At 39.5% G+C, this 26,468-nt stretch overlaps 1 protein-coding gene across 2 annotated transcripts in view; it reads right to left on the bottom strand.

The window, feature by feature from the left end:
• Positions 1-26,468, bottom strand: part of adcy7 (adenylate cyclase 7) — a 62,874-nt gene that overhangs the window by 17,143 nt on the left and 19,263 nt on the right. For both annotated transcript variants that reach the window (XM_086261167.1, XM_086261254.1), the window contains exons 2-11: positions 14,562-15,287; positions 10,458-10,655; positions 9,044-9,205; positions 8,454-8,603; positions 5,165-5,325; positions 2,753-2,864; positions 1,434-1,561; positions 951-1,109; positions 715-847; positions 26-205 (exon numbers count right to left, since the gene is read on the bottom strand). In XM_086261167.1, coding sequence (XP_086117293.1) covers positions 26-205; positions 715-847; positions 951-1,109; positions 1,434-1,561; positions 2,753-2,864; positions 5,165-5,325; positions 8,454-8,603; positions 9,044-9,205; positions 10,458-10,655; positions 14,562-14,726 — 1,548 coding nt within the window. In that variant the 5' untranslated portion in view covers positions 14,727-15,287. The remainder of the gene's footprint in view (positions 1-25; positions 206-714; positions 848-950; positions 1,110-1,433; positions 1,562-2,752; positions 2,865-5,164; positions 5,326-8,453; positions 8,604-9,043; positions 9,206-10,457; positions 10,656-14,561; positions 15,288-26,468) is intronic.

The raw sequence follows: 26,468 nt of genomic DNA, 5'->3' as shown, positions 1-26,468 counted from the left end.
ATGGTGTACAATCCAGCGACCTTACCTTGAAACGTGGTTTGCCATTGACAATCGTGTCTGGTGTGAAGCCGTCTCGGTTCTGCAGGTGGGCGAAAGGTTTGACAGCCCCCCAGGATTCAAGGTAGCGGGTCATACGCACAGATGCTCGCATCTTCAGACCATCATTCACCCGAGGTTTGGGGGGCTTTTGGTTGTTCTGGGAGGACTTAAGATGTAGATGACTTAAGACTTAAGATGTAGATGAACATGCAAAGATTTGATAGTGAATATCATGTACTAATAGCTCAAAGAATCCATCCCATTGGCTCAAAAAGAGATGAAAATTGCAATAAAAAATACATTTATGCAGTATTCTTTATAGTGACAAATCTGACCTAAGATGAGACAGCAAGGAGAAAAAAGGAAAAACGTTTGCTGAGGTCGTGAGAAACAAACACCCAAAAGTATAGTGGGAAGGGGAAAAAAGATTTAAAATATCAACACATATTGTTCTTTGACATATGGCAAGCAACATCCAATTTTAAAAAACCCCACAGTGTGCAAAATACAAAGTGAAATATATAAAAATGATTTACAAGATTAACATGATTGTTTTATTAGTAAAATTCAAAATCCTAACAGCAGTTATCTGTATGAGGAGACATTTGAAATGCTAAAGATTTCTCTCCATCCTTCACAAACTGTGTTTTTTAGGAATATGGACTTAAAGCTTACCCGTGGATCAATGACTAGGTAGGTCTGGACGTTGAGCTCTTTTAAGTAGGTGTCCCTGAGGTGACCGTTTCCTTCTTCTACTTCATACGCCTTGTTTAGGTGCTTCAGAGTCGCCTCTGTTATGTGGACACGTCTGGTCAAATGTACAAAATAAATAAATGAATCTGGTAACTTCAACTTTAAGAGTCGATATTAAATGTGAAACAAGAAAAGGTAAAAAGGGTAGTGCTCCTTACCCTGGAAGGCCTCCTGACTCCATATGATTGGCTAGAGTGACATCATGTGACCATACATCAAACTGCCACTTACGAAGTCCAATCACACCACAGAGCACGTTGCCCGAGTGAACCCCAACTCTCATGTTGATATCCACTCCTGTGGCCTCTCGTACCTGCCTGAAGGAGTTTTGCAGAAATACAAAAACTTGTTTTCATTCTTTAATATTATTTCTATATTTTCAGTAATTCCAAACACAATAACACTGCAAGGATGTATGTGTGTGTGTGTCTCAGTGCATCTCTACCATACATTTCTGTGTTTTAATCTGTATGGTAAAAATGTTCCCCTTAGATCTTCCACGCAGTTTAATATACCTTCCACTGACACTCTTCATAAATAATTAATGCATAAATCCTGGTTATTTAAACATTACACAATCTATCTTGAAAATAACTGTACGTTAAAAACAGCTAAAAGTGACTGTTATAAGAAAAACTTACTTGATGGCTTCACACATGTCCAGACCCATTTTGACACAGTTCTTTGCATGTTTAGGCAGTGACACCGGCAGCCCAGACACACAGTAGTAGCAATCTCCGAGGATCTTGATTCTCATGCATTCGTTTTCCTTTAAAGAATGAGAAAAACGGATAAGTCATTCACAAAATAAATAAATCAATCAATCAATGTGCCACTTTGCACAAAACAGCTTTGCCTATTAGGGCTTAAGTGCCTCAGTCAGACCTTAATTAGTGAGTGTTTCCTTTTTCAGCTGTCAGACCCTGATTTTCTGAGATGAAGATTATTTCACTATAGTGCCAACAGTGCTTTAAGAGGCAAATACTGAAGTGCAAGTTGAATATAAATGGGCCCAGAAATGCCCCTGTGGTCAAGCTTATACTGGAGAAAGCACAAAAACAACATATTTCAGAACATAAAACAGCCATTTGTACTGGAAATGTGGAGTATGGTATAGCCAAACACTATTATGAGGTTAAACATGGCTCCCCTAGCATCTTCATTTAATTGGTCTTGAGCATGTAACTCTTCCTGCCAGAGGGGGCGATCTTTCTAAGCTTTGTCAGAGAGGAGTTCAATCTTAAACTTCCATTTGTGAACAAGCACCAATGCAAACAATGATATATACAAAGATACAGAATGTTTATGATGAAACTTGTAGCCTCAGTTGTAAACGCACTACTCTGTTTTAAGAATTATACTTACTGTTGCAAATTTTTAAGAGGGTGATATGAGATTAGAAAGTGATTTACTATGTGATTGTTTTAAGCCAATCATCTGACAGATTGCAGCATGTACAGCAGCTTTCCCCACCCTTTTTTGCGCCACTGACCGGTTTATGTCCGACAATATTTTCACGGCCTTTAAGGTGTCGCGGATAAATACAACAAAATAAAACCAGTACCAGTACCAAAAAAAGAAGATTTATTCATAACAAACGGGAAAAGACCCAGGGAAACTGAGTTAATGATTAAAAGTAGTAAAAAAAATAATAACTCTAAAAACCAATAAAAACCCTGAAAACCATAAATTTCACACCCGAGCCTCAACTCTCGCGGCCCGGCACCAAGAGACTCACGGACCGGTACTGGTCCGTGGCCTGGGGGTCGGGGACCGCTGATGTACAGTATATGATCTCTATTTTGTTTCCACAAGGCTGAAATGTTAGCATGTTTGCTAGCATGGCTAAATAAATTGGTGTGTTTGAGATTTGTCAACAATGGAAGTTTTGTGTTTGTGCAACCTTTGGGCATTCGACACTTGGATATAAAAGCTATTTTTATTTAATGTCTTAACTCACCTTGGCAATTTGGTCAAACTTGCCAAACAGTTCATTGAGCATAATGACCAGCTCCTTGGGAGAACAGTCACTGGCCAGTCGGGTGAAACCGACAATGTCTGCATACAGAATGCTGAAAGATATTAAGTGAACGAACATTTAACACAGAAATATTCACATGTAATGAAAGAATACCCATTCAACATGTGCAACAAGCATTTATCAAACAAAATAGGTTTTAGAGCTGGCAAAGTTTACATGCATACATGCTTCTGACTTTTTTTTTTTTTTAATACTACAGTGGTCCTGACTGAATAACTCAAAATTCAAATTGTTTGGTGATGTTTTGATTGTAGAAACTACAAGAATCCCACTAATTAAGCCAGACCTTCCCAAAGGGTGGGGCCCCTCCATGGCAGGGAACATTTTTCTTGTAAAACAAAGGGGGGCCTAGCAAAAAAAGTTTGGGAACCACTGAATTAAGCCATCCTTTAAATTCTAAAAGAGGAGATTCCTAAAGAAAACCACCAGGCTTAGCTTACTTTGGGCCAAACCCATGTGATTGCGATTCACATGCCCAGGCTGATAAAAAGAACAAATACTGGCAGAACAACAAATCCTGTCTTTCATCATTGGCTTTCGTCACTCAACCAATTAACAATAGATGCTGACAAGGACTTCATGAAGGTTCTGTTAACAATCAACCAATGTGCAGTGGACTGGAGGATACTAATGGCCATAAAGCTCAAACAGTTTTAGTCCTTCAAATTTGGCCCCAAAACAGCAGCTTTTCTCAGCACAGCCCATTATGATCCATTGTGACCATTATGGGCTGTGCTGATCGGGATTGATCGGGCAAAAATATCTGTACTATCACCCATTAAACTTCAGTAGACCTGATTTAAAGGCATGTTTGGTTCAAATGCTGAAACACAGACCAGGCATTATTAAAACTACCCATCAGCAAACCACAAAGGAACACTGATATCTTATCTGACCTATTAAAGACCCTGACACCACCAAAATAAAGACTAGAAGCTTGGCATGAATTCAAACAAAAAGAGAGCAATGGATTCATTGTCTTAACGTATCTGTATTCACACCAGCTAAGTGAATACAATCACCTGACCATATTAGAGGTTATGTCAACAGTCGTGATTAATCCTGCACGAAGCATGAAGTGATTTGTTTTATCTGGCTTAGAAAAGACTACTGAAGGGAACTATTAAAGAAGTCATCAACTATGTCCAAGAATACCCATGGTTCAGTTTATTTGGAACTGTTAAACTCTATTAAAAACAACCACAAATATTCATAGCTTGTGTACATATAGGCAAATGCACCGAGTGGAGCTGATTACTGACACCGTTGAAGCCTGGCCTGAGTAACACTGGCCGTAAGTGACCAGCGGATGAACACAGATACTGCACCTGCTTCCACTACGTGACTGAAGTGAGCCAGGTGTTTCAGGAGACTGAGAACACAGCTAATTACTGGACTGACTCAGGTAATTATAGAGACTTGTATATGACACGGCCTATCATTTAACACCTTTTTGCAGTGGCCTTAAATGAACATGGAAGCAAAGATGATGCCACAATGGACCTTTGATTGCAAAATTCAAAACCTCTATAGATCTTCAAGCATTTCTTCAAACATCTTAAAAAGAAAATAGTTTAGTTTTGTTGTGTTTAATGCCATTACGGTTTCATTTTGCGTCCACGTGCAGAATATTGTTAAAAAACAACTGCCTTTACAGAGTATTGAGTTTGCTCTTAGGAAAACCTGCAATGCTTTTAGTGACGTGAGATGAGAACGGCGTCCTGTTTCCGCATCAGAAAAATCATTTCGCTTTCAGCTGTCCTGATATCAGTCAGCACTTGCTAAATTAATGAAAACCTCATAAAGCAGAGCTATATTTGGGTCACTGCTCGGAAAACAGACATAGTAATCTCCAGTATTTAGAGAATTTGTCTCGAATTGCTTTTTCCCCCCTGCTTTTTTCTTGCCTTGTTTGTTTTAAGATGTGATGCCTGAGGATTTACATTTAGATTAAAAATACAATACATTTCTTTTAATTACTTAAAAAAGTCCTTTCTAATTCAAAGTCAACGTGATAAATACAATAAAATACTGTTTAAAACGCGGGTCTTTTACAAGACACGCACACTAGATGTGAGTCACAATCCATCTGAAGTGATTCATTTTAAGCTTACACAAATGTAGTCTTTTATTTAGTCTGGAAATCTGTCAGTGTTAATAATTATAAGCAGAGCAAATTCAGGCCACAGACACTTATTTCCAAAATGTCAGATTGGACAGCCAATATCTGCTGCCAGAACAATGAATGCATTTTTTGACTAAAATGAGGCTTCTACAACGAGGTTATTATTTAAAATAATATTGCGATCCCAAAGATGGTTGCGGTTGTACCTGACATTTTCATGCCTCTTGACATAGAGGCTTTTGAAGTTGTTATCTTTGACGAGCCGTTGTTGCTCTTCTTTGTCTTTACAGTCTTGCAAGCGCTCCATTATTGCCAGTTTCATCTTCATGGAGATGTAGACTGGCAACACAGACTGCAGCAGGTTCTCCTGCAAATACAAACAGACACACACACACACACACACACACACAATTAGTTACATAAGTGCAATTTAGGAGAGTCAGGAAATTAAGCTTATTTGACTGCTGCACTCAGTATACAGCCATGAGTGGTCAGGTCCTGTAGTGAACAAAGGTCTACCAGAAACAGAAAGGGTAGAACAGAAGACATCCACAAATATGATGACCAGAACACAGGAAGCAAAAGCTCCAATTAAAACATTTTTTTTCCTGTGACCATCTTTAATTCTGTCTGTAATCACATCATACTTTGAGTCCCAGTCTGTATCAGTCCTATTATTTCCTCAGCACTGTCCCCACACCTGTGAACCTTTACTTAGCATTCAGAGCAGGAGTGGTTTATATAGAGACCAGAATATTCACACTGGGTTAAAAATGGTGCAATGGCACCAAACACATACAAATCATGCTGCTATTGCATCTAGTCCATGATTAACATGAGACAGCAGAAGAAATATGTGTATAGCATGAGCCATAATACCCTGAGGCCTGAGAAATGTTCAAAGTTCGACTGCTTCATTAAGACACAAATCTGACTTCCAAAGAAATGATTAATCCCTTCTCACATCATATGAAGGGCGGCAGGTTACATCATCTGACTACGCTGGCTGAGACGAGGCTTGTTATATTTTAATTCAACAAGTCACTGCAAAGTGCTTCAAATATATTTCCTTTAGTCAGCGAGGTAAACGTATCATTGGCATTTTAAAAATCCTTCAAAACACTAGAGCAAGAGTACTTAGTCTTTTTTGCTAATTGACTTAGGGGACAAACCTTTGTAATTGTGATGACAATAATCATGAGATCTGAGTAAGATATTTGTACAGAAAGCATTAAAATGAAAAGTTGATGTGCAGTTCTTTGTGCATGAATAAATTAGTTGACCTATTTATACATTTTTATGCCATATACATAGGCATACTATTACAGTGATGGATGCTCATGTTAAACCTTTTTGCAACTGACAGCGAATCAGAAGAAATTTTACGAGAAAGGGGAGGAGCGCAAACAACTTCGTCATTGTATTGCTACAACACTGATTGTCTTCATAATCTACAACAGGGGGTGCCCAATCCCGGTCCTCGAGAGCTACCATCCTGCAGCTTTTAGATGCATCCTTGTTCCCACACACCTGAATCAAATGAATGGCTTGTTATCAGGCCTTTGCCAAACATGATGGCATGCTGAAGAGGTAATCAAACCATTTGATTCAGCTGTGTTGGAGTAGGGATGCATCTAAAAGCTGCAGGATAGTAGCTCTCGAGGACCGGGATTGGGCAGCCCTGATCTACAATATTGCTCTATTTTGGGACCCTTTTATTTACTTCAGCTAATCAGGACCTGGCAAACCTCCACTCGCTTGGCACAGAGATACCACTACCACACTTCATGGCATGCAAGGTATGTTATATACCAGCTGATTTGTGTCTAAATTTAGTGCTTTAGTAGTTTACATGTGAGAAATGTCTCTGACTTTTTGGAAAAGCCAAGTGTGTTGTCACAAGACTTATTTCCCTGGAGGGTTTGTGGACACTCTCCAAGCTGTCAAAACATATCAAGGACCTGAGAGAATGAAAATTAATTTTGAGTCTCATTTTTTTTAGTCCAAATACTCACGCTTTTTCTTTTTTTTTTTCAAATTAATTTAAAGGGAAATTAAGAAGTAAGAACACACACATCCATTTAAATGAGTGTAAACAGTAGACAACATACAGTTGTGTCTTCTTAATTACTCAAAAAGCTTACACATAAAGATTACGGTCACCCATTTACACAAACTCTCATGATAATTATACTTGTGCTGCTACACACAAATATATGGGAAGTTTTTTATTTGTTTGTTTGTTTCAGTATCTGGATTGCGGACACCTCGACATGTAGAAAGGAGAAGCCGGAGCAGTAACAACAGATCGTCTGATTAGTGGATCTCTGATGTACCTCCTGAGTCACTACCACTCCGAAGTAAAAACAAATAATCCACATGTAGTAATATTTAAACACAAACAATGTGGGAGAGATCATGAGGGTTAAGAACTCACCTAAGGCAAAGCATTTTATGTGTTAGTCCTTACAGATGCGCGTGTGTGTGTGTGTGTGTGTGCGCGCTCATGCTTCCTCCTCTCTGCAACAATATCACCTGCTTTTTAGTCACAATGGAAAATATTTATCAGAAGAAAAAAAAAAAAGAAAGAAAAACCTCTCATAAAGGGACCTTTGCACAGAGGACAGTATGTAAAGTGCTTCTGGAAATGTCATTCTTTATATAATGTGTACATGTGAATGAAAATGTATATGAACGATCCCTAGTATGATACTTATTTTAACATGTATAAACATTGTTATTAAACCAATTTTATTAATGTTGGTTTCACATGGGAGCATAAACAAACAGTTTGAATATCATTTAGATGTCCTTCACACCCTGCCAAGAAGCATTTCGGGGGAACATACTGGGCTTTTCCCAGTGGAATTGACACAGTGTGCGATTGTCATTGGTTCCTCTTTTTCTCTCGCTCCCTCCCTTCCCCTCTCCTCCCAGCCACAGTTCAAAACAAGAAGAGAAGGTTTGAATGTTAACGACTATATCATTCCTTTTTTTTCCTGCTAGGCAACACTGAAGCCTCCCTGTCAGCATGTTTTATGTCCTCTACTAAGCAACAGTCAAAACAAATGATAAAAGGGGGAAATTGTTGCAAAAAGGCTCCTGAAGTAGAAGAAGTCAGCACAGATGCGTGTAATTTAAAAGGCATCACAGGAAAATCTAATTTGAGAAGGATTTGGTAGTCCCATTGAAAACATTCATGGAAGAGTCAACGTAAGGGCAGCCAAAGGCAAAGCTCAGAAATTAAATGCAATAAAATAATAAGAGTACGGCAATAACGATTATGATGAGCTATTTTCATTTGTCTGTAATGTTTGTTTACATTCTGTGAGGGTTCAAAATATAGACAAAAACTGTGAAATCTCATGATAAAGCACCACGTTACCCAAGCCACTCTTTATCCAGTCATTGCACTGCAGACCTATTTGCAGAAACAAATTTTCATACAACACACATTAAAGCATGCATGCCACACAATGAAAGCCACTGTATTACCTGTTGTCTCTTTTCTATCTCGAGCTTCATCCGCATTCCCAGGGACCTCAGGGTGTCTTGGAAAGTCTGCCTCAGGGTTTTCTCCATTAGGACTTTATGAAAGGCTCCCACCACACTGCCGCACAGAAACACCACTAGGTTGGACAGGAGCTAGAGAAAGAGGCACAGCAGCAGATGTTAGAGCTCAAGTTGAAACACTTGCTATGCACGAACACACACACGCAGGCATGAATCTGAACCTCTGTGTGCCTGCTGGAACGGGACATTACAAATTAATGATACTCAAGTTCCTACGTCAATGGCTTTGGCTTTCTACTGGTCCATTTTTTTGTGTTTAACTTGGCCAGTAATAAACACAATATTTTGACACCATCACATCACACACTGAGATTCACATCTGTAAGTTTTCAGTGTTTTCTGAAGGATTCCTATGTTCTTGTAATTATGAACTGCAACTTGCCATTTTCCTACAAATTATATTGACCTGAAGTGCTGAACACATTCTTCACACTAAAGCAACAATCACAGACTGATTAACATCACAGAAGCAGTAAGAACTAGAATTACTAGAACAATTCGAATGGTTTTACCTGGTTGGCAAGGTAACTGGTCTCTGTGCTGTAAACTTTGAGGTGTATCGTGATGGCCAAAATGTGGGACAGAGAGGAAATGATGCTCAGCACTACAGCGTCCTTCATCTGGAATGGCAGCATTGTGTATACAGAGAAGATGATGAAGAGGAATAAAGGCACCTGGGAACATATAGGAAAGGACTGAGTCATTTCAAATCATTCCTAGTTTTTGGAACAATTACATCATCTGGTGTTTAGTCACAGATCCAAAGCTAAAAGACATTTCACAGCTAAGCTGTAGAAGATTTATGAGAAGAAAAAAAAATCCGTTTTACGCAACCAAACCAGCAACTTGGTGAGAATTAGAAAGTATAAATATTCATCATTTTTTTCTTCTAAATGGAAATATACTACATGCAGAAACAAAAAAAACAAAAGCTAATATTGAATGTCCATGATGTTCTTGATCTCACATAGCACTGCACAGTCCCTGCAACCACTAATGGAGATTCAAAATCAGTTATGCAAAGAATAACTCTCTAAACAAACACCAGTAAAGTCAACCTAGGCATAAGTTCACTTAAGATGGATGGAGGCAAAGTGAAAACCTGCCCTGTGGTCTGAAATTTACTTTTGGAAAGCATCAGTGACGCACACCGGTCTAAAGAGGACAGGGACCATATGGGTTGTTAACAGTACACAGTACATAAGTAAGAGAGCACCATTAATGCACAACAATATAAAAGATGCCAGGAAAAGGTTGTTAAACTTATGACATTTTCAAGAAAAAGACTGTCAAAAAATTTCCATATATTTCTTAACAGCCTTGGTTTGTAGCAGAGAGTCAGATATAAAACCGATGCCTGCAGTCCAGGCCTGTTACCCACTGATAATGTTTGGGACATTACGAAACCCAGCAACAGAAGGGAGGGCTTCAGGTGTTGAGGAGCCGACCACCTCGATGAAAAAAATAAATAAAGGAGAAGGACAAATCCAACACAGTGGGAAACATACCTCGTCCCTGAAATTTAAAATAAGCGTAAGGTCCTGGGTTTGAATCCAATGTGTACTTCTGTGTAGGTGCCTCTGGGGGTTCTCTAAAACTACTCTGGCTTCCTTTCACAGTCGAAAGATAGTTAAAGTGGCAATTCTATATTGGTCGCAGGTAAAATGTAAGTCTGAATGGTGCCTGTGCTAAGCTGCAGCCCTCGATTGGACAAGCAGGAAAAAGTGGATAAGTGGAAAAATTGATTTTTAAATTTTTATTTCTACCATTCAGTGTATTGTGTTTGTAGTTTTTCTAGCAAATATATGGTTTTCAGGACTAAATGATTTAAGTATTTGTGTACATTTTACACAGCTTCCCAAGATTTTTGCCTCTGGAAAAGGCTTGCATTACTTCAGTTTAAACTCTGCTGTAAAGTGAAGTTACCTGGTCCCAAGGTAAGACAATAGGTCCACTGAAGATGAAGGTGTAGCCCAAGGTGAGGTGTGTTGCCCATACAATCAGGCCTAGCAGACGCCTCCATCGCTGTGCGAGTACGTCTGTACACACCAGCACAAACACAGCTAGGAACACACACAGGCTGGCGCTCACCACACTCACAAAGACATAATGTTTGTCGGCTCCCTATAACAGAAGCCAGGGAGAGAAAAATAAAAACACAATTTGTTAAACTCTTACAGGGTTGCTCAGTGTCTTTCAAGCCTGGTTGAAGATGATCAACACCTTATCCTCAACCAGGTTTAAATTACAACATATTGTTTAGATAACATCTTGGAAGTTTGCTCAACTGAAGCAGAGGTTTTTCCACAGAGGACTGCTGTATAACATAAGTTATATCACAAGTATTTACAGTCAGATTTAACAAGAGACAGCTGCTAGTATTTAAACACATTATAAGGCAAGTTTCAGGTCAGTAGCTGTCAGTAGCTACATTTGTGCATGGGCCACAGGTGTATCAGTGGCAGAAGAACTATGTTAGCCATCTAGTATGAAGAAGCGCAACTAATAATAGCACTTCCTGCAATAACCACCTTTATTTCCCACAAGATGAAAAGCAAACATTATGGATTTTGCCAATAATGTGAAGTATTTGTAAATTTTGTGTGAAAAATCTATATTTTCACCTGCTTGCATGTACTGTAGAGTCTACTTATATACTTTTTAAAAAATATTTTAACGAGCAGCTCAATAATTTTTGTATTGTTGGTGAACTCGTACACTGCAGTTGAAGCTGAAGGTAAAAATTTAAAAAAAAAAAAAATCAACATAAAATGCTCCTGAGAACAAAGGCCTATGTGAGATTACTGCGTGTTTTTATTCACAGTTGTCTCTGCTTCATGTGCTGTTGCCTCCAGGTCAACATCTTCCTAATTGAGTTACTGCACAGTGAGAAGCTGGCACAAAAGGGGGGGAAAAAAAGAATGCATTTGTGAAAAGAAGAGCGTTTTTGTGTGTGTGTTTGTGTATCAAAAGCGTAGGTAATTACATGCATGAGAACAGCAGTTCGTCGATGTGTGCACATGATGTGTGATTGCCTTGGACACAAGAGAAAGTAAGGGGTTAAAAGAGCGCTCAGGAGTGAGACAGACGCACAAAGTCAGAGTCAATAGATCTCTGAGCGGAGAAGGCCATCTCTGCATTGTATGTTGATCTTTCTGGTTACCATGGCAGCACTGGAAAAGGCCAGATCTCAACTAAAGCATTTTCCGCTCCCCGTGTAGATGCGAGTCTTGACAAAACCTTTCTGACGGCAGCAAAAGCACAATTACTTCGTTTCAGCTGCGGAGAAATCCACGTGAGCAGATACGGCTTTAATGTTTAACATGTGGCACACCAAGGGGGGGGGGGAAATCACACAAAACTAGCCAGGGTGTTTAAAGTTCTGTGAGACTTTGCACTGATCATTCTGACTTTTATTTCTGTGATTCAGCATCATCACTGACATTCGAAAAAGGGGCGTTTTGCAGTAAGTTTAATAAAAATGAAAGCAACTATATGGAGACAGCAAAAGCAGGTTTCAAGGCCACAGTGAATGCATTTATAGGAGTTACATATTTAGGTCTAAGAGTGTTATTATACATGCTATAGCCATTGTATTTGGATAAAATTTAAAGAACCTTCCAGGCAATCAGGACCCGAGACAGGTGTTAGAAGACACACTTTTAATGCCAGTTTTCTCTAGTTTTTCCTTCATTTATCATCCAATATCCACGACTAAAGAAGAGTTACATAAGTCGAAAGTGACTGCCTGACATTGATGGCCACCCCCTAAGCGACACTGTGCCCCTCCTTTGCATTTAATAAGTGTTATACAAGCTCCAACCCAACATTTTCTCTTAACTCCTTTGTACCCCTGGCAACTGCATGCGCAGAAGAGAGGACAGAAAAAAAAGGAGTGTGTAATGGTATGCCAGGGGATTGCTGAAGGTGTGAATAGATTTTACATATTTTGAAATCCAAATGAGAAGCTACATGTTACCAACATGGACGTGCGAGCGTGAATGTGTGTAAAGTGGATACAAGAGTGATGGAACCAATGTTTGAGAGAGACATGAAAAAAAGGAGTGTGCCAAAAAGACTGCAGCAACACAATATAAGGAAGGTTAAAATGGTTTTTCCAGCAGGAGAAAGTAATATAAGCTACGGTGACAGAAGCTGTAGCAGCTGCCTGCCATCATGCCAAAAATCAACAGCATGCCGCTGAACAGCAGAACTCAATGAATACATGTCTTTTCTTGTCACGGTAGGAAGCACAATTGCAGTCGCTGTGCTCTGACAGCTGCATTGTTTTAAACATTTTACTGCATGTCTTAGTTTTCTCTTGATTTGTTTTATTCTATTCAAATCTCCAACAAAGTTGATGCAAGTTTTAACTGCTGGGTAAAACAATTAACAGAGAGAACGTGCCTCAGAGGAAAAAAGGAACTAAACGCAAGTATTTCTGAGCCCTCTCTAGCCAACCTTGACCTCACATCTCTCTGTGGATAAACGAGACACTGAGACAACATACACTTCACGCCGTTTCCTGCACAAAAACATTATAACCTTATATAATCTTGAAACTGAAATTTGCATTCCCCATATTCATGCCTACTTCAGATACATCCTCCTTCACATCAAAACAGTTACACAATCACTCACTCATTCACACTCCTCTACATCTGTACCCACAGTGCTTTATTCAAGCAGCTATCAAAATAGAGGAGTGTTGTTTTTTTCTCCCACATTTTCACTGGTGACCTAAGGTTTCAAACTGAACATCCAGCCACATCCTGCTTCATAACACAGCACGCTACTGCTGCTGTCCTAATGTGCCAAATCTCTCCCCCAAACACCAATCGACTAACTAAAACTTATCATCGTTAAAGCAGGATGTGACAGGTCTGTAGGTCTTTAAAATAACTCTCAAAGAAACATAAATGATGTTTCATCGTTGGTGCACGTCAATACTTGCAACAGCAATTTGTGTCACCTAGCAATAAAAACTAACAGTGATGCAAAAAGCAGGAAAACTGCAGGTGTGTTTGTATGTTGGCTCAGCAGGTTCTTTCCTTGACTAAATAATAAACATCTTCTAAGACGTGCCTTAAAACAACACTTGAACCAAGCTGAATCTAGAGCATCTTAATTATTAACTGCATACTGTCTTGGATGAGTGATTTCTTTAATTTGCTTTTCTAACATATTTTCATCAATTAAAAGGAAAATGCCAGGTAGAAAAACTGAGTTTATGACTACAAGAGCTGCTGTTTATGTGTAGCATCTTGGTGCCATTGTCATAAGAAACCATGCTGTGAAAGTCAGGTTGTGCATTTTGCATTTTTTTTTTTCAATTTAATTGTTATACAACAGTTTATGGAGGCTACCAATTTTCAGAAATTCAGTTATTCCTTACACTCACTGCATTATTCCTAGATAGGCAAATCAGTAAGGCTGATTTAAAAAACAACAACAATCTGAGTTCCAGTAAGTTTATAGCATATTTGGTGATTTAATCTAATCTAGTCAAGCTACTTTGCAAGAATTACTTGAACTGGAACTTGCACTGGATTCCACTTTCTTGATTCCTACTGTGCCACACCGGAAACACTTTGCACACAAAATGCACCACGTGTGGCTGAAAACCTGCATGCTGGATTCAGCTGTTGGGTAAAATCTTGGCAAAGGAGCCAATTTTCATGACTCAACAGTGCAACCTAGCAATCATATTTTGGAGGATTTAAATTATAATGTCAAGTACAATTAATAAAACCCAGGTGCCCATATCTTAGTATATGAAAAACTGACTTAAGACATTTTAATACCAATTAATACCTTTTATGCAGTTGAAGCCCAAAGATTAGTCACATGAAGGAATTCAAAAGAACTATTGATCATTTCCAATGACTCCCCTCCTCTGCCTCAGAGGTCATGAATATAATCACTGTATTGTTAAAAATCACAGACTGGGATTCATATTTAAAAGGTATAATGCTTTCCAGTGTTTGCAGTCAGTGTAACTTTTAAACAAATGTGTATGTTAAAACTCACCAATCGGAGGGCAAAGAACAGAATAAGGAGAATTACACAGCAGAGCATGGAGAGGCCCAGCAGGAGTACCAGCGGCTGATACTGGCTGATGCAGGAGTATTTGCGGTAGAGTGCCTCATTTCTGAGCTCCTGGTCATTCAACAGGTACTTTCCCTTGGCTGGCATGGCTAACACTTTTTACAGAGGCATAGCAGGTGTTAACAAGGACTCCAGAGGGTAGGAGCATCTGTCTCCACAACTTATTTTTGTGTGTGCAGGTTAGAAGTTTGTTTAAAAAAATGTTCAGAGTTATAGATCTGCTAGTGGCACCTTCCTAGCTGATGAAACTTCTGTCTTTCCGGCGAGGCATCTTGATTGTTGTTGCTTCTCACACTTTCGTTGTGGTTCTCTCTGATAGATTTCTTCTCAGTCTCTCTTCCTCTTGGCCTCTCTTGCCCCCCTTGCTAGTCCTTTTGTGGCTTCTATCCTCTGTCTGGTGTTGGCAGGCAGACCCGCTTCATCCTTTGCCAGCTACTGTGCTGCTCCCTTCAGTGAGTAATAAGCCCGGGAACGACAGACACAGAGGAGGAGGGGAACAGAGTTTAAGAAAGGGGAGGAGAGAAGTTTGGAGGAAGAGCGGGAGGGAAACAGGAGCCGATGACGGAGCAACAAAGGTCAGTCGTGATCCCACCAGGATTTAGGATTTAACTCAGCACAGAGGTCGGGAACTCCAGTCCTGCAAGGCACCTGAAGGATGGAAGAAGGCAAGACAAAGGAAAGAGAAAAAAGAAAATGATAAAGATTTTCAAAATCACACACACAAAATCACAAAACGAACACAGGTTTCATATAAAACATGGCAAAAAAATTAAGGCTCAATTGATTTTAAGGGCTTTTTCATATGCTTTACACTACACACAAGGGAACAAATAGTCAGGCACTTTATGGGCTCATAAAGAGATATCCAAATCAGTCACAGAGCACAGGTTTACTCACACCTGAACTCTCATACTTGTGTAAAATCTATGCATAAAAAACCCTGTCTGCTATGTGCAGGATCCTGGCTCTCTTCTGATCAACTTTCTGTTAGATCTGAATCAAAGATCCAGATGGTTTTAAATATTTTTCATTTTTCATTCTAGGAGAAATTAACCTTTGACAACTGGGACAGTCGCTGTGTGACAGGTGGGGAGTCTCCAACTCCACTGGGACCCAGAACTGGATAAGCCAAAAATTATGGACGGATGGCTGAATGGATTCTAAGGGAAGGTTCGATATTATTTCTTTTCTTCAAGTAAGCAACGTTTGGTCTCTGTTTTTTTATTTTTTGCAAAACACTGCTTTTAGCTTCTCAGAGCTCATAAGTGTCGGGTTTATTATTATTTTTTTCTCAATTTTTTATAATTGCATTATTCTGGATACGAACCAAACGTCCTCACGTGTCACTCTGACCTCTTCCCAAAACATTTTCTACTCTGCCAAATGCAGCATGTCTAGCATATTTTTTATTTTAACAACTTCTTGTGGAGGTCTACTACATGAATTGTTGAGCTGCTTTTACAACACCTAAAATAACGTTTTCAATACGGATCAAATTTACGCCTGATCTCTTTAGAATTTGTGATTACACCAGTGTTTCTAAGTTTTACAGGAAGCAGCCATATGGATGACCACAGTGGTCACATTAACTGAATAATACAAGCTTCTGAGCTCCTGTACAGTTATGCAAATTATTTCTCTCGCATGCCTGCTCAACAAACAAACTAAAGAGCCAGACAGCTACAGCTCAGCTTCCAGTAACAAAAGCAGACAAAGCACAAATTTATGCTTCCTATAACTGTCCGCATGTAAACCAGAACATGGCCTAAATACCTGCTCTACTTTTGAAGAAAACATTTGAGCTGAGGTCCTCACAACCATATGCTAAAAACCAAAGAGAGCAACTGACCATCGTTTTGACAAAATTTAACATAATCCTTCTAAAAGCTGACATTTGAAATTAAATTCCTCAAAAAATAATACAAAAAAAAAATCAAAAAAATGAAATAAAATACAAAGGGGAGAATTTGCACGTTGTTGTCCATTTCTAAGCAACAGAACGAGAAGGTGCTGTCCTGAAGCTCAATAGAAGCAGTTTGAACTTCACACCACTGTTAATAGAAACCTCATTTCCTCCACTTGCTTATATCATTGCCCCAGTGTGCAGTGTGTGGAAGACACCACTTCATACTTGTCTCTCGCATAGCAACTGAAGCGGATGCCATGTGCCATAAAAAGAGCTGAGGGAAGAGTAAGGCAGAGAGAAAAAAAAAGACAGGACACCTATAACACTGCGTGTAGGTGAAGAGTCAGCCGCAATCCTTCAGCGTTGTAGTAATAAAATGCACTGCCACAATAAGTACTGTGAGAACTGGTCCAATGGAAGTTTACAGCCACTTTGAACTCTCCCTTTCACCCCTGCTGCTGGACACAACATCTTCTAGCTGGCTCTCCCCAGCCTCAAATAACACTCAGCCGACACTGAGGGCGGTAAAAGCAACAGGGTGAGCAGGGAGGTAAAATAAAGTGCATAGTGGGGGCTCAAGACCTCCAATTGCATCAGTAGGAACCAGCTGGCCTGCAAGAAGGGAACCCTGAGTAGATGTTTAGTGGCTGTTGACTCTGTAGGATTAATTTACTCCACATAACCACTAAATACCATGTCTAGACCTTAAACACGGGAACAACTGTAAGCACATCCTATAAACATAAATGTCTATAAATGGGGAATGAGCATGTCAGTTATATATACCTTTATGATCACATGCATGGAAACTTGACATGCGTGGGTAAAAACACTGAACCGATGGTGCAAAACATCAAATAAACTTGTGATAACACCTGATGAAAAGATAGGGAATTCAAGAGGAGTCCAGTTTAGCGCATTATGGGATAATTTAACACATGAAACAGTCCAGACAGTGTGTCTACGAGGGAACAAGGGAGCTATTATACCTACACTAGATCTCAAGGACACTACCTATCAATGGACTCGCAGTCCTTCTATTTGCCATCTGGCAATATATCTTCCTATATAACAAACTATACAGTGAAGTGAAAAAAAAAAAACATTCAGCAGTTTTTCTTTTTAAACTGTACTAAAGACACAGGAAAGTAGACCTGTTTTTGGCTTATCCATAAGATTTGTTCATGGGACTGGTGGAGTGAGAAGAGATGTTCGTGTTGGCTTCCTGGACTAAGCTGTAAAAGAAGCCATAATTGTCTAGTAAAAGTATAATTTGTGGGGAAAGAGGCTTTTTAAAACTTATTTTTAGATTTACCAATAGAGGAGATTAGAAGGAATTTAGTTTAAACCTGTTAAGAGATGATTTTATTGGCTCTTAGAATTTAAGTGGAAAATCTAAACACAAGCAGAGAAAAGCCTGAAGTGCAAATGGAGAACAAAGCCAATAAGCTCCATTTTTCCCCCTCAATGACCGCACACAAGGAAAGAAATTTAAAAAACAAAAACAAAACTTCAATCACTGATGAAAGGATGACCCATTGTCTTATGTATTTAATGGGTTTGTCTAGTCTTTAGGTAACCAATCCACACTGCAAAGACTCTCATTGACCACATGTCAAAGCTCTAGGGCCTGACTCTTACACTGCTTTTTATACTTCAACTCTAAAGTAACCATAGCAAAAAAGCAGAACCATCAAACCTGTGGCTGCTCTGTGGCATGGAGCTGGGACAACACACAGGGCTGTATGCCTCAATAGAGCGGAGTCTCTCAGCAAGTAGGATTGAAACTGCTGCACTGACTGCCAGGCCTTTCACTATAAAAGCCTGGCAAATGAAAGGATCACATAGCACCCTTGTAAATTGGCGTCACTGAATCCTCGAACAGCAGCCATACAAAACCAACCAACGTCACTGTGTGCTTGCTTCTGAGCAGTAGGAAGTATAGGTCCTGGAGTCAAGGAAAAGGGAGGGTGAGATGACTGGGAGCTCTCAAAACGGATAGTTCCAGAAGAAAAGACAATGACTATGACAAGTGTGGTAACCATCATATGTGTATGTGACTAAAATGAAAAAGTTACACTAACATACACCTGCCTTTGCAAAAAAATAAATAAAAACCCTTAAACTTGATTCTCATTTTCATTTTCTGGACAAACCCACTGTAAGGCAAATCCAGAGGATGGCACAAGGCAATGAGCAAAGATTATGTTGATGTGTCACACATAAAACTGAGTGCTTATGCATGATTCCAGGCTAACATCCAGGTAGCTCTCGAATGATTGAGGAAGTTCCAGCAGACCTCTGTATTAACAGCCTGAGGACATATTCACAGAGCACAGTCCAATGAATGTAAAGAATATAAGCCACTACAGGTGATCTGTCATGTTCTCATATTTAATGAGTGATTCATTTACAAAACAGACGACAAACAAACTGAGATGCTTAAGAACAATAAGTGATATTTAGTAATACCTGTCAGCTGTCCCACATTCTGAGTCTACTGTTATTATTTATCATGCTGACGACCCTTCACCTGTACAGTTTTAAATTACTATTGCTTAGTTACAAAATCTTAATGACTTGTCCGGATCTAAAATACAAAAAAATAAAAAAATCACTACTGTCTTAGCTCTGCATCACCAAACCAGGGACAGGAAAGCTAGCTGGGGCTGCGAGACCACTTGTTTGACATCCTTTCTCCATATTGACTCACGGATACTTTTCGTATGTTGTGTACCAGCAGTCTGTTAAGCAGCAGAATGACATCTTCAGCCTCTCGGGAAACAAAGCAGGAGTAAGTATCTGCTGGGTAGCCAAAAACACCAGGAGCCTAACAGGAAGCAACTAGAGGTGTCCTGTCAAGCGACTAGATACAGTGCAGCGCCTGGATTTTTAGACCTTGACACAATCTGTTTTGGCTCTGTGCTTTAGCCCATTAAATTCTTACTTTCAGAGTCTGACTGAAAGGGCGTGAATTCTTCATTGATGATTTCAAATTGTATGCTTGAGCGCTGCCCAGAAATGGTCAATCTATTCTATTTATGCTAAGTAATCACCTCATTGGAAATAAGCCAATGTTATCTGATCTAGTTGAATCATCACCAAGCATAAGCCCATTCGAATCCTTTTTATGGAGAGCAAACAGGCAGGCCTCATTCCAAAAGAAAACTACTCTGCTTTTATGGTCGCCTTTGTGTTGGTATTCAATAAGCTTGGACAAAAAAGGGACAAAGAGTGACCTCCGTTAAAGACAGACAACCGCATTTTTCAACCCATGCTCTACAGAGTCAGGGTTAAAGGTGATGTGGGTAAAGGGCATATCAACCCGAGGCACCTGACAGAGCTCGCTTAGTATTACCAAGAATTTAAGTCACACATATCTAAACATGACCCTCTAATTTGCAAATCTCAATGCTGTACTTTACTTTTGTACACTTCTGCACAAAAATTAACTAAAAGCAAATTTATATATTTAGGAACTATCGCTGATTTCATTTTCAGCCATATATATACACACACACACACACACACACACACACACACACACGATGCTCCTTATGGGGACCTGATATGTTTAATATGCTGCTGAGAATATAGCCCAGAAGAAGCGTATAGTATAGCTTTTATTTTGGAAAGATCCATTTCTCTGTAATAAACTCTCTTTTCCAAAGATGAGTGATTTCTCGATCAGATAGATTTTTTTAAAAATTTTGTTGTTTCAGCAACATTAAATTTAAAAACTGTACTTCTGAGTTAAAATATATATTTATAATTTTAATAAATGACAAATTAAAAAGGCATGAACATTTTTTTGTATCGAAAAAAGTATCGAACCGTGGCACCAAAGTATCGAACCGAACCGTGAATTTTGTGTATCGTTGCACCAGATAGAGAGATAGATAAATCTACTCTGTCAGTTAATATAAATGATTGCTCTGTCTGTAGCTAGAAATCTAATGTAAACTGTGCCTGAATCCTGAATTTAAACCAGATGTTACCAAACCTAAACAGAGAGTAACAGTGTGTAGTAACATGAAGTGCTTGAATGTCCTGAATGACTTGCTCCGAGCGCCATAATCAAGGCATAATCAATTATGATTAATACTATCATATTTCAGTCAGTACATGGAACAAGGTTTATCCCAGTCAGGACAGGGGTAGGTTAGGGGTGGGCTACCTTTGTAATTGTGGAGGACATTGCCTGTACACCTTTACATAAACTGATGACTTATGTATGTACAAAAATGCAACCAGCATATTAGATTAGGTTTTGTCCTTTTCCATATCTCCAACTCTCCTCCCAGTACTGTCTACTGGTATTAAATTAACCATGTTGACCAGAGGGAGCTGCTGACCCTTAACAATATTAGCAGGATGCTATTTCAGCAATGATTTAAGCTTTAAATGCTGTTGCTGATAATAAATACAGGAAGTGCAAGCGAAAACACCACGTGCTCGGAAGCTGGCTGCTGCTGCTCGACTGTTTCACATTTGCTTCCACAAACTGAGCCCAAGTCACCAATTTTTCTGCTTGACACAAAGAGCACTCCAACGAGGAGCTTATTGATTTAAAGAAGCATAGAATTTACATCTAAACATATCAACCATCGTCCAAATCCAATCCTGGGAAAGCACTGATTGAATTTGTCTAAGCCATTTCCTTCTCATATGCATTATGGATTGGGAAAACACCTGTAGACCCAACGAAAGGGAGAAATCTTTAGAAAACTTCACAGCTCTTCATATTTAATAAAAAAATATCTACCTATCTGAACTATACATGTTGTAATCAACAAACAGCCTCACAAATGTTACTGTAGCCATTTGACCCCGTTCAATATTTGTACTTGTGCTTTCAACATATATAAGATTGATGACGCACAATGTGAGATGACCTTTGTGGAAGGTTTTGTTTCCCAAAAACATGTAATTTGTAGAGAAAGTTTAGTAAGAAAGAGTGGAAAGAATGCTATACGGTGAGAGAGACCATTGTTTCCAGCTGGTATAGCCAGCCACATCCCCATGTCACGTTTCATAACCAGACAGGCTCCATCCTGTAAATCTGTAGCAGAAGGAACCCTCTGTATGCACCAGCCCATTTCCCCACCACCACCGCTGCCGCCACCAATAAGAAAACCATAATTATCCCTTAGTACGCCAGCCAGCTTACTACCGGCATTACCACTCAAAGAGAAATCTCAACATCTGCATCTAGCAGAGAGGAGAGCTGTTTACACAGCGAAACAAAACCTACCGTGGATATCATGCAGAGCTACTCCAACAGAAATGGGAGACAGCTTCAGATCAACACGGTGATGGTAATTTTCCAGGCTACCATAAAGCTCTGTCTGCTGACAGGGCCATCTGGTGCATGTTTTCTACAATCTACTAATCTACTGTTGTAACTAGTCTTGTTTTAACTGTGTTCATAATTTATAATGTGCATTCATACATGAATGCGCTGGTTTTCTTTCACTTTACCAGCAAGCCACTGAGGAGTCTGAACATCCTTTAACTATGAGTGGATAACGAGTAAAACATTACTAAAGCTTTCACATGGGTATACATGAGTAAACCCAGCCTACAACGCTCTTCTGTGTGGCCACAGAAGCAAAGATTTCCGGGCATTTGGGGAAAATGTACTGGATGACATCTTCTATTATCTCTGGGAAGTACAGACAATGGAGGTCAATCCTGAAACTGCCAGAAATGCAAGGCCTTTGGTTATAATCAAATTCTTGGAGTGCTCTAATAAAAACGACACTCTGCTGGTGTGCATGTGTGAGATGTGCCACACCACACCCTCATCTGTCATCGGTCATGTCTGGCCAGGATCCTGAGACAGGGTCACCAAAAGATGGAAAAACATCAGAGACATGTCTTCTGCGATTCGTTCATATTGGATAAAACTTGCTAACAGATACACTAGATGTAAAACATTTACATTTATGCAGAGGTTTCAGTGGAACTGCACTATATGCATCCATACTGTGTGCATGAAAATATTTTAGATTCTCAATATTTGCTTGTGAATGTTTGTTTAGTGGGTTGATGTCTTGTTCCACATTGAAAACAAGTTGTGGTAAATGGGTCTCAACACAACACAAACAAACAGTACAATTACATAGTATCCATTACACAATAGTAGCAGAAAGAAGACGGGTAAATGTTTGCTTCAGCTGAGCCGTACATGCATGTGTTTGTTTTTCTTTGGGCACACCCCAGACTGATGACAATCTTTGTTTTGAAAGAGTCTGTCAGTAGTCCCAGGAAATTTTTTTCTATAAACACACTAATCTTTCTATATTGTACTTATCACATTCCTGCAGTGGTGGAGTTTCTGCATCAAAATATGATATACAGTACCTACACATGCACTCACCAGCCACTTCATTATGTACACTTTTCCAGTGCCAGGCTGGAACTCGTTCAGCCTTAATTATACATGACAGATTCAACAAGGTGCTGGAAACATTCCTCGGAGGTTTTGGTTCGTATTGATATGATGACAAAGTTTGTCAGCTGCACATCCAATATGTGAATCTCCACCTCATGAGTGTGGAGTCATTTGAATACAGTGAACTCATGTTCCAAAAATACATTCGAGATAATTTTGCCTATGTGACATGGCACATTCTCCAGCTGGATATCCAGCAGCCATTAGAAGAGGGGTACACTGTGGTCATAAAGACATGGTGAGCAACAGCTGCTATTAAGCGTGTCAAGAAAATATCTCCACACCATTACACCAGCAGCAGCAGCAGTAGCAGCAGCAGCGTGAATTGTTGACACAAGTCACGATGGATTTGTGCTTTCATGTTCTATACACCAAACTGTGACAAAGTTTTTCCAATCTTCTGTTATTCAACTTTAGCGCGCCCGTGTGAAATGCATCAGTTTCCTGCTCTTAACTGACATGAGGGGCACCTAGTGTGCTCTTCTGTTGCTGTAGCCAATCTGCCTGAAGGTTTGACATGTAGTGTGTTCAGCAATGCCGTTCTTCATACTGTTTGTAATTAGTACGTTTTAAGTTACCATTTCCTTCCTATTTGCTCAAAGGAGTCTGACCATTCTCCTTTGACCTCTAGCATGAAGACGGCAGAACTGCTGCTCATTTCCCTTTTTTTGGACCGGTCTCTGCAAATCATCGCAGACATGGCTGTGCGGGAAAAATCCCAGTAGATCAGCAGTTTCTGAAATACTCAGACCAGCCTGTCAGTCACCAACAACAATGACACATTCAGAGTCACCTCATCACCATTTTCCCCAGATCCTTAGTTTGAACTTCAGCAGGTTATTTTGACCATTTCTACATGTCTAAATGCACCGAGTTGCTAACATGTGACTGGCTAATCAGACACGTGTTAACATGCAGCTGAACATGACTATTTGTTACTTTACAGTAGCACATTTGAGTTACATGCTCTGACTAAGCTAATCTACCAATAGAGAGATATTGTAGATATGAAAACCATAGCTAGCTAAACAAATATGTAACTGTAAGTGTCATGGCTCGCTGTGTGGCAGGCAGGATGAGGACCCAAAATGCAAACCCACGGACTCAGGGGATAAACTCAAAATCACAGCTTTATTGCTGGAAAGGCAGATCACGGGTAATACAAAACTAAACTGGGAAAACTAAATATAAAGCTCACCAAGAAACACAGGGAGAATCACACACAGCATGAGGGAGAACGTGACACAGAACTGAGAGAGACGCAGACATAAATACACAGAGGGTTAACGAGGGAAGTGGGAGCACATGGGGAACACAGGTGACACTGATAATTATAACGAGACAGGGCAGGGTGAACATAACATGTCGTATACAGGTGCGGGAGTCCCAAAGTAAAACAGGAAGTACAGAGGTTCAAACAGGAGGGGAGAGAGCACGGGGAGGACACAGACATAACGGGCTGGGGAAAACATAGAATAAAACACAAGGAGAGACGAGGGCTCACAGATACACAGGGGCACACAGGAGGTAACCAAATAAGGATCATCATAACTAAATAATCCTAGGAACCAAGGCATGACTAGGGAATGAAATACAAAACATACAAAAACTGAGAATACTGGGCCCACATGGCCCGAGACCATGACAGTAAGCCTTTGATATGTACCCATCACCTTTAAACTAAAGCAACACACACCTTCTATGAGAAACTGTCTGATTTTGTTTGTTTTTTTATTGAAAAGGTCTAGTTCTAGATCGGTTCTACATTAGTCTGTAGTTGGTTCTATTCACACACAGAAATCACATTACTGCAAAGTACAAGGAAAGGTAAGAGCCACAGCTGTGGTGCTATGTACAGTACAGATTTAATGTCTCTCTGAAGGCAAGTTCAAAGGGATAATAACAATGAAAGTGAATGCACATGTGACCTGAAAGCTGAAGGTCTAAAATCCCACACAAAGCCTGCTGATATAAAAAGAGACTTCTAGACTCATATGACTAAAGTTTGCATATAGCATACACCTCAAAAACGTAGCATGCTAATACAGCTGCTATTTCTTGCTGGTTGTTTTTGGCAGGAGCTTTGACAGGAAGTACTGTCAGCTGTGAAGCTAGTAGGCAAAGAAATTATTAGGTCAAAATGATGTTCCCCAAACAGGTGCTGATGGATCACTATGAGAAAGATGAAAAGGAGTGAGGTAAAAAGGAAATATAAATATGCAATGGCTTTAATAAAGAATATAGGACTGACATAAACAGTAGCCCAATGGTAAACGCCAAATCATGTCTGACAGGTTAACTGGGAGCTGTCCCATTCAGTCCACAGGGTGAATCAGCCAATCACAATTTATTAACAAATAAAAAAGGTTGAACAAACAATGTAACTAAAGCTTGACAGACACACACACACACACACACACACACACACACACACACACACACACACAAAACCTTGAAGCCAAATCAAGTAAAAGAGTTAAATTGGCATCATCTACTGCTCTTGCTATAACCACCAGTACATTTACAGTACAATTTTAAATTACAACTTGGAAGGGGCCAGCTTATACTTGCATTATGTGCTGCACTGGAATCGTTTTACAGTTTTGTTTACCATTTTGTAGGTTTTGATATTAATGCAATTCTACTGGCAAATAATACCCATTTTTACAGATCATTCTAGCTTACAGATCATTTAACTAATTATAGTCAACTTCTTTCTAGACTGAAAAAACTCTTGTGGAAACATGTTTCATTGGACACTCGTACAGTACTACTGAGATCAACTTAAACCACAATCATGCAGTGCATGCACAACAAACCAAGAATATGTCAGCACAGTGTTTAGAGATGTGTGGAAAGAAATTTCAAAAGCAAGAAGACACCTCTTAGTTAGTAACAATTTCCACCATGGAAACTGTTACTTGGTATGACAGAGAGCTCCCAATCTCTGACCAAGGTTTCCGAGTAATCAGAACCATCTTAAATTCTGCAAACTGAAAAAGTAGCCTTTTTATCAGAGGCAGCATATCGGCAGTTTCATACATGTGAACTGAATAAACTTGTTCCCGGTATCTGTGGTCAACATCAGGCTGCCTGAACTTAGCCACTGTGCTCCTCCTCCTCACGTTGCTGTGCAATGGCTGATGCAGGTATTTTCCAAAAGTTCAAAATGTATATTTTTAAATGCATAATTGAGATGGTAAAAAAAAAAAAAAAAAAAAAAAAAAACAAGTAGAGAATAAGAGGCTTACAAAATGCTTTTGCCCTGTAGAAAAATTATTTATGCAATGCTTGTGGGTGGGAGGCCAGGAAGCAAGCACGAACTCGTTGTTATTCAAAACATCTGTGTACAGTGGTGGGATTTAGGCGGAGTAGGTGTTAGTGTTAACCTCCTAAAAATTGATATTAAAAAAAATTATTTGGAATATGGAGTAGTCATGGCTCTGATCTATGCAGTCACTGCACG

The sequence above is a fragment of the Aulonocara sp. 'chitande type north' Nkhata Bay genome, linkage group LG1 (genome assembly GCF_057382095.1).
Source record: "Aulonocara sp. 'chitande type north' Nkhata Bay isolate Kocher_YH1m ecotype deep benthic linkage group LG1, A_spYH_male_GT1.1, whole genome shotgun sequence".
In the NCBI taxonomy this organism is placed as follows: Eukaryota; Metazoa; Chordata; class Actinopteri; order Cichliformes; family Cichlidae; genus Aulonocara; species Aulonocara sp. 'chitande type north' Nkhata Bay.
Note: the sequence above shows the minus strand (reverse complement) of the source record. Positions and strands in the feature narration are given on the sequence as shown.